This window comes from Lissotriton helveticus, chromosome 8 (genome assembly GCF_964261635.1).
Source record: "Lissotriton helveticus chromosome 8, aLisHel1.1, whole genome shotgun sequence".
NCBI lineage: Eukaryota > Metazoa > Chordata > Amphibia > Caudata > Salamandridae > Lissotriton > Lissotriton helveticus.
In genome coordinates, this window is record NC_136069.1 from 52,528,835 (window position 1) to 52,548,373 (window position 19,539).

Below are 19,539 nucleotides of genomic sequence, written 5' to 3' on the forward strand. Positions count from 1 at the left end.
CTAGTGTCCACGGGGACTGGAGTAGGAATAGTAAATTAAACTATTCACTATCCAGCACCCCTAAGCGCTATGCGTTGTAAAGGTTTGCGTTGTAATACTTGCGTTGTAAACGCATGCGTTGTAAAAGTATGCGTTGTTATGTCATACATCCATTCAGACTCTGCTCCAAGCTGCAGTGCTCACAGAACCACCTTTGTATTGTATTTGACTGTGACCCAAGAACTGCGGGCTTCCTTAAACATATTTTAAAAATCCAGGGACCTTCTGTTGGATAGTCAGATACAGAATGGAATAGAGGATCTGCAGTGCTTCTGGGGTTGCAGATTTTAAGAAAGGACACTTACTTTTCTTGACCTCCCCATCACATGCCTGACCCCACCCACCCCGGGGTTGGGAAATGCTCCCCATGTGCCCTTATATCCTCTTCCCCCTCATTTCTGTGTCATCCAATCCTCAGCCATGACTGTGGTGTCTGCTTTTTGAGGGTTCTTTTAAAGGATCTTCATAGAGTTCATGATGTCATCAGTGCCACCATTTGATGTAGCAAGCGGTGCATTCTTTGTATCTACCTGTACTGGCAAATAATAAAGTATTATGTCTGATGACAGTGTATTTTTGATTGTGACATCTGGCTGCTTCAATAGAACTTTGTGTTCGACTTTACTAAGGGTCTTCTTAGGAGTTTGGCGGTGCAGGAGCGGGACCGCCCCTCTCCTGCACCGCCAAACCCATGTTTGAACCGCCTGCCAGATTAGGAGTTTCCTCCTGGTCTGACGGGAGGTTCTTTGGCATTCCCAGGGCAGGCGTTGGTGTGCATGCACACAGGGGGGCACATGTTGTGCCCCCCGTGTGCATCCAGATAGTGTGAGGCACAAGGGGTCCACGTGGGGCCACGTTTGCTTCCTCACCCCCACACTTTTCATGGCAGTTGGGCTTCTGCAGATTGTGACCTCAGGACTACCGTGCAAACCCCCAGGGAATGGCTGTTCCCTGGCCGTTGCGGCAGTCCCAGGGCGGTCCGACCGCCATAGTCGTAATAGGGCGGTGGGGAGTCCCGAATGCAAAGAAAAACAGGCAGTGTTGATGACAGCAAAAATAATCAAGTGGCTGATTCTGTTCTGCAGACCCACGTGGACAGCAAGGGGCCTATGGAGCATGTCAGCTCCCTACTCTAAAATAACTACACCATGAAGAGTACAGCCACCCTCAAATCCTAAGCCCGGTTCTGGGGACAGAGGAGCCTGCAGTGCCTCCAGCTTGACACCAAGTGCCATTTTCAAGGAGTGGACTGCATGCTGGGATTGCAACCATTTAGACCTCTGCTGTGATTTATTATGAAAAACTCAACATAAATTGAAATGATACCACCACAAGAAATGGTGCTGCACGAAAATTACTCTGATACAGAATTTGAAAGTAGAGAAATAATAATCCCTCCCTCACCCGTTATTGATTGCTTTTTGCTTGTTATTTATTTTTAAATAAAACGATACAACAGAGAACAAGCATGGGCTTTGAGTCCACTAGAGACTTAAAGATACCATCCATTACAAAAAATGATTCTCAGAGTGGCAATGGAAAGAAAACATTACTGATGGTGACTTGAATGGAATGGCGCAGAATGGAACATTTAGCTGACTACATTTAATTCAGATGCAACTATCTGGTGGCCAATAAATGTGAATGTTTGTATGACCAGGTTTCATGCCAAAGGTGCTGGTCCACTACTAACAGACCCTTCCTTGTTAGAACATGAATTTCACTATGAGAGTAACCACATGCAGCATTAGTAAGTTATGCCAAAGTTGGCTAACTTATTCAAGTTTAAGCGTTGCAAAAGAGCATTTGTCAAAACTAGGGGCCCGATTCACAGAGCTAACTTAAGACAAAATCCTAAACTTACTACCATTTTGGTATTCACAGAAGGCACTTACTAATTGTGGTATTCATAGAAGGCACTTACTCATTTTGGTATTCACAGAAGGCACTTACTCATTTCAGTATTCACAGAAGTTAGGAGTCCTAACTTTAGGACTCCTAAATGCCTTCTGTGAATACCAAAAGTCTTAAAGTTAGGATTTTTCTCAGTTCAAGAGTAGTAAAGTTAGTGAGGACATGAGTGATTTCCTCCCTAGTCCACACGTCATGAAAAAAAAGCAATTCTTTCTGTAAACCAGGGAATTAAAAGCCTACCCCTCCCTAGGGGAGGCACAACATGGAGAAAAAACTGTATTTCCCCTCATTTTTTCTCTTTCTATCTGTGCTGCATTCTGCATTCTGCAGCACACATAGAAGGAGGAAATTGCCTCCATGTATTGTTTTTTTGCAGGAAGGTGTACCTTCCTGCACAAAAACAAGAATTCCCACAATGCAGGCACCCTTGCACCATGAGGCTAGGGTGCCTGCATTGGCACTAGGCAGCCAATTGTGTGCCCACGCTAGGGAAGAGGACAGAAATGCACCGTATCTCATAGATACAGCACATTCTAGCACTTATCTTTTGACGTAGGGCTGTGCTGCAAGAAGGTTTGCGGCACTGCCCTACGCCAAAAGCTTGTAAATCAGGCCCCTGTTGTGGTCATTGCATAGTGGAGACACACACAAAGTAATGGAATAAGAGTAACTCCCCCTACTCAAACCAACCCTGGTCTCAAGTGCCAAACTCGAGAATCGAGAGCCCTGATCAATGTAGGAAGTAAATGGATCCAGCAGTGGGAGATTCTTGTGGGGTGGTTCAAAAGACACATGGTACAGAATAACAGAACATACAGCCAGATTCATCAAGCGAAATGCGCTCGCAAAAGGGACAGATTCTGAGAATCTGGCCCTTTGCGAGTGCAATTTTTGCATTTGGGATTCATCATCCCAAATGCAAAAATCGCTAATACAGAATTCGCAAATTTGCGTGGATTAGCATTTAAGGAATCTCTATTAGAGATTGCTTAAATGCCATTCATGAAACATTTAAAAATTGCGAATTCGCAATATTTGGCCGCTATTTACCACAAAGTCAGACTTCGTGGTAAATAGCGAAAAAAATAAAAAAAAGCACTTTAGTGCATTATTCTCTGTTGCATGTTACACACACACATGTCCTTTGGACATGTGTGTGCGCAACACCTGTGTAATGTTGCATTTCAGGGGTGTTACAGGGTGTCCTTTGGACACCCCTGGCACCCTTGAAATCGCATCCTTATTTGCGATTAGCAAATTGCTAATCGCAAATAAGGAATAACTCCCCATTCATTCCTATGGGCCTGTAGGCCCGTAGGAATGCATGGGGAGTTATTCCTTATTTGCGATTAGCAATTTGCTAATCTCAAATAAGGAACATGTAGGAATCGCAATATTTATTGCAATTCCTACATGAATCCCGTTTTGCAAGTCCTTAATAGCGATTCCTTATGAATCGCTATTAAAGATTCGCAAAACGGGTCTTTGATGAATCTACCAGATAGTGTGCAAAATAAATATATAAGAGTCCACCACAGAAAATAAATGTTATGAATACATGGTTGCTTACAAAATAACAAGTACACAATAGCGCCCACAAGTATTCCTAAGAACGTTGTCACTTATCTAAGGGGCTGGACCTGGATAAAGGTGGGAGTGTAGTGGGCCCTATTCCCAAGTGTGTATAAACATGTGAAGTGTGGGGTCACTGCAGGAAGTGTCATACTCTGCAGAGTCCAGGTCAGCCCTGCTTTGGATCCAGGAAAAAGTTAAACAAAGTATTTCTACACATGAGGGGAGGGTAAGTTAAGCCGCTAAGCCAGAGACTGAGTCCAGCATGATTGACTCCTTTGCTGGACTGCAAATGGATGCAAGGTCTGGAAATATTCAGAGGCACTTAGGGGCTTATTTACAAGCCCCCTGCGCCCCGGTACGTCACTTTTTCGCATATTAAAAATGGCGCACCGGCGACGCATGAGGCTTGTAAATAAGCCCCTTAGTTTGGCGCCAGTCAAAGAGGAGATAGAAGCAAACTGCCTGTGGGCGCGGCTAAGGGGCAAGTATGAATAGGTGTTGACCTGCTAGCTCCAGCATAGGGGGCTGGGGACAGAGATAAGCCCTTTGAGTGGATCCTCAATAGAGCTGCTCCCTTTCAGGAAGTGTGTGCGGAGCCTCAAGAACCTAAAGTTTAGACAGTCTGGTGCTAGGCCTGGTTCAGAAACCAGTGGACAGATTCCCAAAGCTCTCCATGTTGGACCCAGTCCTAGTCAGTGGGGCACAGAGGAAGGAGAGACCTCAGCAGAACCCAGACTTGCAGATACATGCCTTGGTATAGTGGTGACGAGCTGCAAGGTACCACCCCAGGGCTACCAACCCGCGCGGATGAGTTCATGACATTGGGTGGGATCCCATTACACCGCCACTGGGGTAGAATCTCACCGTTGACTTTGACCCACTGTCGTTGATACTTCAAGGCATAGCATGCATATTAGATGGACAACTTTAGAGGGCCTGACCTTCCACCTGTTCGTATGCGCTTATTGCCACCGCCGCCACCCTATAGTGGTTGTACAACACTTCTCAGTATTCATCACCACGAAGAGAGGAGGTGCATTTGCCTGCATTGAAGGAAGCAGTCCTACCTCATGTGTGCATGTGTTTCTGAGAGAAAGACACAGGCTTGGGTGAAAAGTACTGTGTTATTCCACATTTTCTCCTATCTTTCCAGAGAGCCACATTCTATGCATAGTTATGTTTGTCCCTGAGCTGCAAACATATAGCAACCAGCCCTCTGCATGCCTGCGTGAGTCTCGCGTGAAGGTTTTTCCTTGGCTCCCCTGACATTAGACAACAGTGCACTGCAGGAGGACTGGCGCAACACGCACGAATACGAACCACACCTCTGAAATCATATTTTAAGAAACATTCTGGAAAGAGTGAAAATAACTTTTATTAGTGATTCATGAGAAATTCATTAAACAACTTTAACGCGGACCAGGTATTTTTTACACTGACAAATCTATTGAGAAATCTACAATCCTTAATAATAAATAAAATATAGATATACATGCACTAATGTGAGATCGAGGCACAGAGGAAGTAAATTCCAAACATTGATCTAACATCAACACAAAATGTTGGAAACTCTTATCGCAATCTCCACACAATTTAATCTGGGCTAGTGCCAACCCCAGTGCCACATTTGGTATGCGTTCTGTAAATACCACTAAAACTTCATTATTAAATCAAGAAAAAAAGACAAAAGTGTTAAATATATGTTTTTGCTTTATCCCAAATCATATTAACTATGCGTAGTAGCTATAACAGACCTTGTATTTGCAATTTTATAATTGAAGTACGTCATCAAAAAGTTTCGGAAGCCCTCACACAGTTCCTTTAGCTGCATCCCACATTTCATTTTCCCTTTGCATCCCTCTTCTTACTCATGATACTTGCTGTTAGCTGTAGTACCAGAGATATTAATGAGGAGAAGCAATGTTTTTCAGGATTAAGGAGCAAAGGATCTTCTTTTGCCATGTCCAAGTGGTCTCCAGACTATATGAGTAGGTCATTCAGGAGGGAGGAAGGCCTCGAAGGATGCATCTAAAACTCACCACCATATTCACGCATCAAGTGTTTTGCTGAAAGAAAAAATAACATGCATCAGAAAATAATCGGAGCCCAAAGGCTTCTTATCTACAAACAGCACAATGTCACAGAAAAGATATTTATGCTCTCCCATTTATACAAACGCCTATCAAAAGGTAGTGCTTAATTTGAGCCAGTGGTATCCGGTGCACCTCACCGGCACTTAATTGTCAACACCAGCACTCATAACAGGCTGCCACATGGCACTGTGTGTCTCATAGAGAGATAACCACAACAATAGTTATTTATTAATTCAATATACATAAAAATTATTAATACCTGCCACCCAAACCATTCTTACGGCTTTGGGGGCTTAGTATAGTCTGAATCATCACACTTGTAGGAGTGGGACGGTTAGTAATTGTGTAGGAACTGTCGCTGGCATGTGCAATACCTAGAACCCTCTTGCTTATTATTTTTTAATTTTAGAATTTAAGCACTGGTAGAAATCTGCGGCAGTGAGGCGGCCTTGATCGGCTTCAGATTGACAACATAAAGTGGGCAACACCTATTAATATTTTTGCAAGAGCAAGGCAGATGGATATTTTTGAGGGGGTGCTATAAGATCTGAATCTAAAGGAAGGGTCTAAAACTGAATCGAGGAAGACATAATCGCTGTCACATTTTCTGGATCAGCAGAATTAGATTTAGATGCATTGTATGTCAATGCATCCTATGCGAATATTCTCAAAATCGTAGTGGATGTGAAGCTACTGGAACGTATCTTAAAAAATAATGATCTGGGTGTGTGGTTAATCCATATTATGAAGACAATGTAAGAATTGCCTGGGAGTCAGCTGAGCAGCCAAATATCTTTTTTGGGACAAGAGTGTGAGAATGTCCCCAGACTGTAATGTTGCAGGCAGATGGTATACTGAGTGGCACATTTTCCCTGTTTACCTGATGCTCTAGTGTGAGCAGGATATGATTTATGGTTTGGAACCTAGATATACATATTTGGAAAAGAATTATTACAATATGAAAGGCAGAGAAGCAATATAGCCTTCTAGCCCTCTGCCAAGGGTTATACCAGTTGTTAAAGGCCCTGAACCCAAGTTATGAATGCATTTGTTCCTCCATCACCATATGGTCTTTATAGGGGACACGCAGTGACCCTGCAATGTCCAGCGCACTACTTCCGTCCAAAAATTAACCTTTAGATCCAAAACATCAGGCTCTAGGTGACAACACGGCGGAGCAAAAGCAATACCACATGTAGTAGTTGAGTTGCACACAAATGCTGAAATATGCTTTAGATTCAGGTTGTCAACAGCATCTCACGAGAGTTTCTGTTCTTTGCTGTGGGGGGGGGGGGTCATTGAGATGAATGGACTGTCATTGGAATCCCTAATTGGGAAGGTGCAATGGGGTGAAGTTTGGAGCACAGAGGGGCCTTGAACTTTTCTTCCCTAAGCTGAATTCTGTGCAATCACTGTCAATGTATACCAGTGGTTTGGGTAGGTCTGCCAAGTTCTCTTGTAACAATTAGAACTTTTTTTTTTCACAACCAATTTTATTGAGCAAATGAGCATTGAGAATGTGGCATCTCCACAACCGAAGAACACCACGACAATATCAAAACAGCAATTACATAGGCAGTAAATGATGGAGCAGACACAAAAAATAGGCTCAGTATAGAAGCTCCCCAGCGACCCACCCTAACCCACAACTCCACCCCCCCAACCCCAGACACCCCCCAACCCCCCCCACCACACGTACATAGAAAGCAATAAAGAAAAGTAAGTAGGTGTAGCGCCACCAGGGCGATGCTGCTTCGGGCCAATAGTGTCACTGTGGTCAAATGTCCTCCTCTCGCTCCGCTGGGGGGTCCAGGGATAGACCACGGTAGTCAGCCCAACACTTCCAAATTTTGTAGTGCTTGCGAGGGCAGCCCCGCGCTTCAAAGATCGGCCTCTCCAGACCCATGAAGTAATCCAGCCCAGCCTTCCATGCAGACAGGGGGGGGGCCCTCACTGCTTTCCATGCCCGGGCCAGGTCCCGCTTGGCCACGACCAGCCCTAATAGCAGCAAGTGGCGCTTATAAATGTTACCCCCAACCCCTTCCATGATGTGCAGCAGGCCCAGCCGGTGGGTACGAGGAAGGTCCCAGCCCAGCACCTCAGCCAGGCAACTCCACACACCCCTCCAGAACCCAGTCAGCCGGCCACACGTCCACACAGTATGCATTAGGGACCCAGGCACCGAACCACAGCGCAAGCATTCCGGGGATGCAATCAAACCAGCTTTCCACAATCGTTCACGCGTATAATAAGCTCGATGCAGGTATTTGAATTGAATGAGCCGGAGCCGGACAGCAATGGCGGTTCCACGTGGGGACTCCAGCACCTCCCTCCAATCGTCTTCATCGAGGGGGCCCACGTCCACCTCCCATGCCTCCCGAAGAGAGTGCAGGGTGGAGGAGCAGTGGATAATAAGCGTCTGGTATATCCTGGAGACCTTCCTGTCTCCCAAGTCTCCCATAAACACCTTAGCCTCGACCGGGCTAAACTCTGGTAAGGAGTCGAGGCCGGCGATGCTCGGGGTGAGGGCATGTCGCAGCTGAAGGTAGCGGAAGAATTGGGACTGAGGCATTTGGAATTCCGTGCGGAGCTCCTCGAAGGATTTGAGGGTGGTGCCAGACATGACCTGGCCCAGTTGTGTAACCCCTATGGCTTCCCAACCCTCAAAGCCGGTCAAAGCCGCCAGCTCCGGGAGCAGACCATTATGCCAAAGCGGCGTCTCAGCCGTCAACCTGCCCCACCATCCCATGCGGCGCAAGGATTGTCGCCACACGGCAAAGACCACCCTTGTGACCGAAGGTAACCCACGACGCAGGCGAGCCGAATATAGGATGGTGTGGAGCGTGCGATCACCCATGAGCGATCGTTCCAGGGCGTAGGCCGGATCACCTCTATCGCCATACCACCACTCATTAAGAACAAGTAGCTGGGAAGCCTGGTAGTAGGAGAGGAGGTCCGAGGTGGCCAGGCCGCCACTGTATGTGGACAGAAAACACGTCCTCAATGCTACTCTGGCCGCACCACCATCCCATAGGAAGCGACCCAACACCGAGTTAACCTGACGGAACCACTCCAGGCCGATGGGGTATGGGAAATTCTGGAGCTGGTATAGGAGACGCGGAAGCGCCACCATCTTGAAGATGGCCGATCTTCCATAGATAGTGAGCGGCATCCTGGACCAAGTTTTGACATCAGCCTGTACCCGCTCCCACACCGGCAGGACTCCACGCGCCCAGGCCACGACCCGCGACTCCGATAGGAAAACGCCCAAGTATTTCAGGCCATCCGTCACCGCTCGCAACTCCGCAGCCCAGGGGTCAGCAACCACTCCGCCACCCAGCACCCACAGGGTCGATTTATTAAGGTTAAGACGAAGACCCGAGGCCTCGCCGAACACACGCATAATCTCCAGGACCCGGGGACCCGAGAGCTGTAGGTCGGTGAGAAAGAAGAGGACGTCATCCGCATACAGCGCAATCCTATCCGTCAGGTCCCCATTCCAGACAAAGCCACACAACTGGGCATCCACTCATACCCGCGACGCCAGGGGCTCCATGGCAAGGGCAAACAGATACGGGGACAGAGGGCAACCCTGCCGAGTACCACGACCTACATGGAAGCGCCCAGAGGTAGCTCCGGCCACTCGGACCGAGGCCGTCACGTTTGTGTAGAGAAGACGGACATATGACAGGAAGACCAGCCCCAGGTTGAGGCGGGCTAAGAGGGCGAATAGGTATACCCAACTCACAGAATCAAAGGCTCTGTCCATATCCGCCAAGAAGAGTGCCGCCTGCTCGTCTCTAGCACCCATAGCATCCACTGCCGCCTGCGCCCGTCGGATGTTATGCCGGGTGGCCCTCCCAGGCATGAATCCAGCCTGGTCGGGGTGGACCAGGTCAGTAATGTGGGGTAATAGGCGGTTCGCTAAGGCCTTAGCCAGAATCTTAGCCTCGATGTTTAACAGGGAAATAGGCCGGTAAGAGTCGTGCCTGTCCGGCTCCCTGCCCGGCTTTAAGAAGACCACGATCTCTGCGTGGCGCCAGTCCGGCGGCAGCTCCCCCTGAGCCCGCGCCACCTCCAGGGCACGCCGATAGTGGGGCCCCAGCTGGACGTGAAACTTTTTATAGAATTCGCACGGGTACCCGCTCGGGCCGGGCGCCTTCCCTGTATTCAGTTGACCAAGGGCCTCCCCGAGTTCTTCAGCCGTGAGTGGGGCGTCCAGGCCAGTCCTGGTCTCATCAGGAACGGCCCGTGGTAGCAGGTCATCAAGATATGCGGAGATCCCACCCTCTTCCAAGTGGTCACAAGGGGCGTACTGCGTCTCGTAATAGCGGGCAAAGCTAGCCGCCAGTAGGGCTGGGTCAGTCATAATTGAGCCGTCCTCCGCCGTAAGGCCCGGCAACACAAGAGGCTGGAAGGTCGCCTGACACAATCTATGTAGCATAGTGTAGGACTTGTCGCCCCACTGGTACACCCTGCTGCGCGTGGCGAGCCACGCCTGCCGGGCTTCATCATGTAGGACGGAGGCGACAATTAGAACTTTTTATAGACACTTTCAGTAGCCCTCAAACCACCCAGAAGAGACCTTCAAGATACTTTAGGATATTCAGTGGATTTTATTTGATGGGTTTTTAGGTGAGTGTTTTACATTTTGTGTGGGGCACTTCCAGCAGCAAATCTGTCACCAGTGCTGAACCTGCAGGAACAACTCACCTGAACACACAATTGTTTAGAGCAGTGTTTCCCAAACTGTGGTCCGCGGACCCCCAGGGGTCCGTGACACATTCCCAGGGGGTCCGTAGGCAACCGTTTTAAAAGCACAGAAACTTTCTTGTATAATTAGCAGCTTTCCAGGAACAATAAAAGTGTCAAGAGAATGCCAGTGATTAATGTACCTGCTGGAGAGCGAGGAGAGTTTTGTTCAGTGGCAGCTTTGGGTTAACTAACGTAGCACAGAGGGTTAATGTGCCTACTGCAAACAACGTGTAACATGCATCTTAATAAGCAGTATTTTATGTGCCTAGGTTCGTGGTTACAGCTTTTGTCACAGAGATTCTTTTGTTACTGTGCACTTCATAAGTGACAATCATAATCTAGCAGAGGGACCTATAAACTGTCATCAAAGTGCTGCTTGCAAACTGCATGGTACCAGTTAGTAACTTATATTTTGTCCCATTTATTCATTATCCTGATGCTGCTAAAAAGATTTATTTGGGTGGAAATACATTTTAATGTTAAAGTCAATGCTAGCCACTGTGTTATGTTCTGAATCCTGAGTTTGTGCTTTTCCAGACCAAGCACTCTTTAAACATTTTATATACACACTGATTTACATGTATGATTCAATGTCTCTATATGTGTGTGAGGCAAAAACCTATTGGGCCATGTACATAACCTATTTCGCGAGTCGCAATTTGTTTGCGACTCTCTAAATAGGTTTTGCATCTTGCTATTTGGAAGAGGCATTCCCTTCCAAATAGCGACTCTCAAAACCATGTACAAATGTTTTGTGGTCGCAAAACAGTCACAATTACCACCTACTTCAAGTAGATGGTAATGCATTCGCAAATGCGAAGGGCTCCCCAGGGGACCCCTTTCCCTTTGCAAATGCATGCAAAAATCTTTTTTAAGGGAAGGCAGTGGTCCCAGGGACCACTGCCAGGGACGTTTCATTTTCTTTTTGTTTTTTAAATGCATGGTAAACAGGATGAATTTTTTTTAAAACTGCTTTATTTAAAAGCAGTCCAAGACATGGTGGCCTGCAGAGCCCAGCAGGCCATCATCGCTGGGAGGGCTGGCATTCCCAATGGCCTCGCCAATTGTGAGAGGCTGATTAATATTAATAAACCTCGCAATTTGCGACCCCATTGGGAATCCCAAACAGTGTTAAACACACTGTTGTACATTTCATTTCGCGACTCGCAATTTGCCATTCGCAATGTGTCGCCAATTGCGAGGTGCTAAATGAAATGGTCGAAAATCTGGCCCTAAAATCCTTAGTACTTTGAGTATTTGTTTTGTGTGCACACGTGTGTGTTTTTTTCGAATTTCTGTTTTAATGTTTGAAATTTAACTCATACAAATTGCTTCGGGGTCCCCGGCTTCCAGTGGTGACTCAATGGGGGTCCTCAGGAGTCAAAAGTTTGGGAAGCACTGGTTTAGAGAATTAGAGCCAGGGTTAGTTCCATTATAGCAAAGTCAGCTATATAGTTTGCATCTGTTTGGCACACTTGTCGCATGGCCAGGGAGTAGTAAACAGAGGTTTAAAGCAACAAGTCCTGCAGAGGCACACCATAAGCACCCACTTCCCAACCTCCTCTTAACAAATTAAATAAACAGCTCATTAAATGCAATTCTTACAGCTTAAGCACTAGAAACATGTTTGGAATAATAATTTGGGTCCATAAACTACCATCACCCTCCATTTTTCGTTTGTATTGTGTTTTTCACTGCCCTGTGTAATGTGCATATTACTATAAAATAGCAGTAGATTTTTATTTTTTTACTTTCTTTATTGATCATCATGGCATAGCAAATCAATACAGACCTAGGTGCTCACGTATTTACCATACAGAACATAGTAAATCAGTACAATCTTAGGTTCTTGCTCATAAATATTTCAATCGAGAAAAAATACCGTAACATAGCAATTAATACCTAGGCCCTCATTAGGATGGCGGGCGGGCGGCCTTTGCCCCCCCCGCCATCCTCGAGGTACTTGGGACCGCCTGCCATAAGGGCGGGGGTCCCGTGGGGGTATTAGGATGCGCCCGCCATAGTGGCAGGCACATCCTGCATTTTTAACATTGTGGTGGGCGGTGCTCTCCGTCCGCCGCAGTCCCCCGGCCATGGTAATATGGCGGGGGGAAATGGCTGGCGGGCGGACCAGGAAGTCGGGCGGATCGCCACCGCCGCATGGCTGTGGCGATCCACCTGACATCCTAATGGAGCCCCTAGTGTCTGTCCAGGCCCAAAATCAAAAGGAGAACATTAGCAGTCAGGTAAGTAAAGATTTGTCAGATAGGACAATCGCCAAGGCCCCTCAGAGTCCAGTGTGTAACCAGTCGTCGTCAGGCAGGAGGCATCATGGTCTCATCCAGCCTCAGCCCTCATGTGTGAGATCCCGTAGAGAGAAGAGATTTGTTGCTACAGAACACACCCCTGTAGGGACAACATATGTCCTATAGGGACCCAAAATGTCCCCAGGATGGGAGGAACAGGGTTATGTGCTGGAACAGACTTCGCTATTGGTGTTGCAGTAGGCAAGACTATTCAACCAACTTTGCAAAGAGGGGGTAGTCCTATGACCTCAATGTGTAGCAATTTCACGCTAGGCTTACTGCAAGCTAAGGGATGCGAATTTCCGAACAGCTTTGGGGAAAATTACAGTGTAACCCAGGAGTGCCACTTCCGGTGTGGGGATGAGGGATAGCCTAGGCATGTCACCCAACACTTTGTGAACTTTCTCCTAGTATGATTGTATATTGGGCAGGTCCAAGTGAGGTAGGCGAAATCAGTAACAGGGGCACAGCATTTACGGCATGTGTGCGGCCTACTCAGATCAATCCTATGAGCTTTGGCAGGGGTAATGTAAATTCTGCATAAGTACTTAAAATGTAGCAGTGTATGCCGGCTCTTCAATAAGACGTCTTTCGTGACTACACTTGGCCCATTCTTCGTCCGTGATAGGACGGCCCAAGTCCGTCTCCCAATCCCTACGGACCTTATCATCTATAATCGGGATAATTTTAGAGCAAGACTTATATAGCTTGGATTTGAGGTGTACCCCGCTCTAGCTTTCAATAAGGGAAAGAGGGACGTAGGAGTCAGGCTCCAGGGGGAACCCAGGGAGCATTGCCCATAAAGCAGAGTGTTGCTGTCTAAGTAAGGGTCATCCTCTGCTGCCGATAAAATGTGCCCGCCGGGATACCAGTCACCTAGCGTAGAAATATCAAACTTGGTCAGTGTGCGTTGCACTAGCTTTTCACCCGTTAATGGAAGCAAGCGGGCGTTTGGGAGAGGGAGAGACGTGTAGTATAGCACCTGAGTGCCCGTTTATTGTTGAAGTTTATCCCATGCCCAGCTGGTAGTGGAAACAGTCTGTATATCAGTAGGGTCCCAGGGCACACCCCTAGGTATTACAGTAGCCCGTCGCTCAGGGAGAACAAAATCTGCCTCTTGGTGAAGAAATGGGATCCGGGCGTCAGGGTTGTAACATGCAAAGGCGTAGCTGCATTGAGCCACGAGATAATATAAGCGGAAATCTGGAACCCCGTACACGTCTCTTTCATACAGTAAGGTAAGAACTTGCTAGCGGACGTGCGCCTGTTTACCACCCCTAACCAATTGTGTGAGATGTGACTGTATCTTTAAAAATAAACTATTTGGGAAGGGGATAGGGATGTTATTAAAAAGATATACAAATTTGGGGAGAACGATCATCTTAATAATGGAGACTCTGCCAGCGATGGACAGCAGGAGTTGCCGCAATCTCTCCACCTGGGCCTCAAGTGCCCCGACAGCCTAATAATTAAGGCAGAGAATCTGATCCATATCCAAGTGGACGTGAATGCCTAAATATTTGACTGAGTCAAGCTGGGGGTCAAGGGGAAAATAACCGACTTGTGCCCATTGATGCCCAGACCGAAATGTTGACCAAAGCGAAGAATCTCTCTGATGAGCAGTTCTAAATTCAACTGGGGCTCACAGACGTATAGAACAGTGTCATCAGCATATAATGAAACCAAGAGGGGGTCAGTGTTAAATTGAAGACCTCTATGCAGGTGTTTCTCCTGGAAATGTCAAATAGCAAGAATAAATAAAAGTGGCGATAGAGGGCATCCCTGGTGTGTGCCATGCGATAGAGGAAACGGTCGGGAGAGCATGCCATTTAGGCAAAGCCTCACCATGGGGCGACTGTAGAGGAGCGCCGTGGTTGCTTTAAAGTCGACCGGCAAGCCCATGCAGTGCATGACAGACACAAAGAAGGGCCATTCCAGTGTGCCAAAGGCCTTCTCTGTATCGAGAAGGATTGCAGCAGCGGGAACCTTGGGGCTAATCCTGTGGAGGACCGAGAACAACGTTCTAAGATTGAAATAGGTTGAGCGGTGAGGGATAAAGCCGGCTTGCGCAGGGGAGAGAATGACTTTCATCAATTGTGATAGGTATTTTATAATCAAAATTGAGGAGAGACAAAGGCCTTTATGACTCGCAGAGGTACGGGTCTTTGCCAGTCTTGGGTAGCAAAATGATAACGGCTTCGCGGAGTGTAGGGCGAAGGATCTGTTTCTGGAGGGCCTCAGTGTATACTTCAATCAGATGTGGTGCCAAAAGGTCCTTGAAGTCCTTGTAGAACTCTCCAATAAAGTCATCTAGCACAGGGGCAGAGGAACCTCGAAGAGCATCTATAGCTCCCAGGACCTCGGTCTCAGAGATCGGCTCCGCCAGGAAGTCCTGCATATCTTTTTCTAGGTAATCTAATGCAATTTCATAGAGATAGGCTTCCTGTGCCGTAGGGTCCCGCCCTAATTTAGAAGTGTAGAGAGAAGTAAAATAAGTCTGGAATTTGTCGGAATATCCGTAATGGAAGTAAGCATCTCATTCGCAGAAAAATTAATCTCAGTGATGTATGCTTTACTGTAGGGGGTCCGAAGCATCTGAGCTAGTGTCGGACCTGGGCGATCGTCCTCACCTTAGCGTCGAGCGGTTTGGTACTTGCCCAAAAAGAGGATCTCAAGATCCGCTGTGTCTCTGTATTCAGTGAGTACAGCCAGACGCCGTCCCGCCAAGTTAGAGGCTGGGGCACGTCTCATCTCATTCTCAATGGCTGTCAGTTCCCCCTCCAGTCGCGTCAGAGTGGTGCGGAGAGCCTTAAGTACTCCTGTATGTTTAGAGATGCATACACCTCTTATATATGCTTTAAATCCCTTCCAAAGTACTAACCAAATGTCAACCGAGCCGGTGTTGATAGCAAAATAGTCTTCGATGGCCTCGTGGATCTCATGAAGGAAAAGGTTATCTGGAGGGCGCGACCAGGGAAGCGAAACTGCCTTTCAAACCCATCAGGTCGTGGGACCCGGAGAAACAGCTGAACCAGGGAGTGGTCGGAGTATGTCTTAGGAAGCGTTTTCATTGAGTGATACCATGAGGAAACACTAGGAGAGAGTAACCAATAATCAACTCTGGTCCAGGTATGGTGTTGACCCGAATAATGTGTGAAATCAGTAAGTAAAGGATTACGTCTGCGCCAAATACCAATCAGAGAGAATTGCTCTCATAGTTCAAGGAGCGCAGGACGCGCGAGAGGTTTATATCAGGGGAGTTGGCAGTGCTATCTAAATTCGGGATTGAGAAGGAGATTAAAGTCCCCACCTACCAGTAACAAGGTGGGCTCTAGTTTGGAGAGCTGGGTCTGTAGGGAATGAAAGAAATCCGGAGGGAGTCAGTGTTCGGTGCATAGACGCATAGCAAAGCTATCTTCTGACCCATTAATGACCCAACTGCAAGATTTTATCTACCCTCGCCATCGTTGATGACCTACTGGAGGCTAAAAGGGACCCTCTTGTGTATAAGAATGGCAGCATCTCTCGCATAATTACTAAAATTAGCGAAATATCTATGTCCACCCCAGAAAGCAGCAAAGCGAGCAGGGTCAGATTTGGGCAGATGGGTTTCCTGCAGGAAGGCAATGTCTTCTTTTACGATTGTTGTTAAGAACCCTGAGGACATCAAGGATAGACTAGAGGGGCCGTCAACTATACCCAGCTGAGGGATCTGGTGGTCGTGAAATGCATGAAAAACTTGAGCACCAAATTGAAAAAAAATCTGTGATAGTGAGCAAATTAAAGGACAATCAACAACTGTAATGTAAGAACAATCATCTCCCCCTCACCCTCCTCTCAACCTTACGACAATAAAGGCAAGGCAAACCCATAGTTGCGAACAAGAGATATTGTACCAATTGACTTTACAGTGGAACTTAATAACTTCGAAACGGTACATTAGGAAAACTCAAAATAAACCCAAGGCGTACACTAAGAGGGGTGGCAACGCCACTCCAGCCAACCAACTTTATGCAACATATTAAACTTGTGTATAGTGAAATCCCCAAATAGGTTAGTTAAAGCAAGAAAAATCTGTGCAGTAGTGTCAACCGACACCGGAGGCAGAGAAGAGTTCCATGCTCGCATCTGACCCAATATGTGGAGGAGAGGGCCCGCTCCCACCAGCAGTCGCCTGATTGTTGTTGTGTTTGCAAGTGTGACAAAAGTCCTGCACGTCGTTGGGATTGTTGAAAATACGTGCCTGCCCACCAACCTCAACCTGACAGGATACAGCATACCGTACTTCAGACCCAAGTTTCTGAGGGTGGCCTTCACTCCTTTATACTTGCGCTGGGCCTCCTGCACCATGATGGTACAGTCTGGATATAGAGCAAGATTGGAGCCCTGCCATGTGGTATTGCCGCGTTCTCTGGCAAGGCGTGACGTAGTGTCTCGATCTTGGAAGTTCATAATGCATGCAATGAGAGGGTGCGGAGGGCAACCTGGGTTTGGTCGGGGCCTCAAGGTACGATGGGCATGCTCTACCACAAAGCCGGGGGTAAAAGACTCTCTCCTAAACATATTAGTCAATAGGGTCTTAACGAATCGGTCAAATCGGCCAGTGGAAGTGGACGCCGGCACCCCCAGTATGCGAATGTTGTTGCGCTGACTTCGCGACTCGAGATCTTCAATTTTAATGCCTACCTCTTTTAGTATGTGCTGCACCCTTTCCAGTCTTTTAACAGCTTGAGCGGTGCCGTCTTCAATATCAGATATTTGTGCCTCCGCAACGTCCAAGCGCCTGTCATGGACTTGAATTTTGGCCCTAATGGTTCCAGATTCTTGTTGAGGGCGTCGAAGCACCCGTCTAAGGCCCGGAAGCCCGCTCTCACCTCCTGGAGAAGTGCAGCTGAAGGCGCTGAAGAGACATCGCATGGTCTGAACTCTGGCCACTCTCCACCATGGTGGAACTCTCCTCCGTGGCCCTCTCAACCAGTTTCTCGAAGGGAAGAGTTTTCTGCTTAGGATCTTTGCGGCCCAAGCCGCAGGCAGTTAGCTGAGTCAGGCCGCCGAGCCGTGAACACTGTACAGGATGTGGAGGAGAAGCGGGTTTGGGTCAAGGATGGAGGCAGCCACAAAGCCCTGCAGCCAGCATGGGAGTCTCAGAGCACAGCGCTGATGGCGCAAGCCCCCCTTCGTGCCAGGCACACCCTCGAGCTTCCGCTGCAAGCAGGCCCCTGGGATGGTGTAGAAGGGCGCTGTGGCCCCTGACGTTAAGGTGCCCAAAATAGGCAGAATTCCATGGTATGTTACAGCTCAGGGGGCGTTGTGGGCAGGTATATCTGTGTTGTAGTGCTGACAGAATGAAACAAAGTGGAGTAGACGTCACGCGTCAGGCATCCAGGAAGGCATGAAGGGGCCAGGAGCACACTGAGTGAATGGCGCTATAAGCAAAGCGCAGCTCAGCCCCCTGCACCGACAGGCCTCACCGGTGTAGGTTTAGGTGGCTCCAGAGGGCACCAGAGTTCTCGTTGCCGATTGGGGCTGGCTGCAGCACAGGGCCGGCACAAGCCGCGTTCCTAAAGGCCTTGGGGAAGCAGGGACTTAGCAGGAGCTAACCAGGCACAGGGGGCAGCAGGCTGCCCTCAACTCCCCCTCTGCACTCTCAGCGACAACCGGCTGGCCGCCTCCCGGGCTCTCCCGCGGGCCCTGTTCCCCGCAGGACCTTAGGGACGAGGCGAGAGTGTCCGAGACGGTCCAACCACATCGGGAGTATCAAGCACCTGGGGGTAGAAAGGAGGCAAGTCAGAGCGGCACTCAGATCATTCACCGCCAGTAAAGGTCCCCGCCTCAGGCAGGCTGCGGCCACCGAAGCACGGCACTCCACCTCACCGCCGCCACCAACAGGATAGGCCGCGGGAACCCCAAGCTCCGCTCCTCTGGCGCAGGTCACAAGAGAGCCGCTCCTGTAGCACCATGCCGCGACGTGTGCACATCATCGCTTGCAGCAGGATATCAGCAGCACAGCGGTGTTGCGTTTGTGGCAGTAATTGCGCCGGATGTAGGGATATAACAAAAGAGTTGGGCCAGCTGGCGGAGCTTCAATGCTGCGGGCCATATTGGTCAGGGCTCGGCCTAGCCCCCCCCAAATAGCAGTAATTGGATAGTGTGTTATGCAGATTTCTAGAGCGCACTATCACCTGGGAGGTATCCTGGCATATGCTGTTTGTAGGTCTGGCTTAAAGACAGCCTTAGCTATCTTGTCAGCCTCATGTAATGAACGAAATCAGAGTCACCTCTGTGTAGTTATGGTTCAGTGGTTTTACAAGATTACATTTGTTGAACAATAACTAAGCTTTAACAGTGTTGTTTTTTCAGTGGATACTTAAATATATAAAACAGATAGAGGATTTGGACCCTCTACATCCATAGGTTTATTCAGCTGTCATTCACATTTTGCTTTTGCCCCCTTTTGTACCACCACACAATACAGCATGGGGCAATGGGTCAGCCCACTTCAGTAATTGGCTCTCCTGAACTGTGAGTGATGGTATATTGCCTGATCACATATGCCAGACCACCTAAAAAGAAGTGCACTTCAGTGTTGGGACCGGTGGATCAACACTTTAGTTTGCAAATGGGTTCTTTCCGTTCTTAACGTTTTATGATTTTAGTCATCTGCATGTGTTTAAACTAGGTCTTCATGTTTCAGCAGTTCTAAGGAATTAGCAACTTTTCTTTCTACCACTAATAATCATATTTTCCTGGGATGAGAATTAAAATCAAAAGGGGTTCCAGTAACTGTACTAACTACACCTGCCTGCTAGAAAGCACCCATCTTGTTCCATTAATATTATATTGCATGGTTATTTTTT

At 48.0% G+C, this 19,539-nt stretch overlaps 1 protein-coding gene across 1 annotated transcript in view; it reads right to left on the reverse strand.

Moving 5' to 3' along the window:
- Positions 1-4,889: 4,889 nt before the first annotated feature.
- LOC144773708 (uncharacterized) overlaps positions 4,890-19,539 on the reverse strand; it is a 78,327-nt gene continuing 63,677 nt past the window's right edge. Inside the window, exon 6 of the mRNA XM_078658853.1 lies at positions 4,890-5,594. Coding sequence (XP_078514979.1) covers positions 5,557-5,594 — 38 coding nt within the window. The 3' untranslated portion in view covers positions 4,890-5,556. The remainder of the gene's footprint in view (positions 5,595-19,539) is intronic.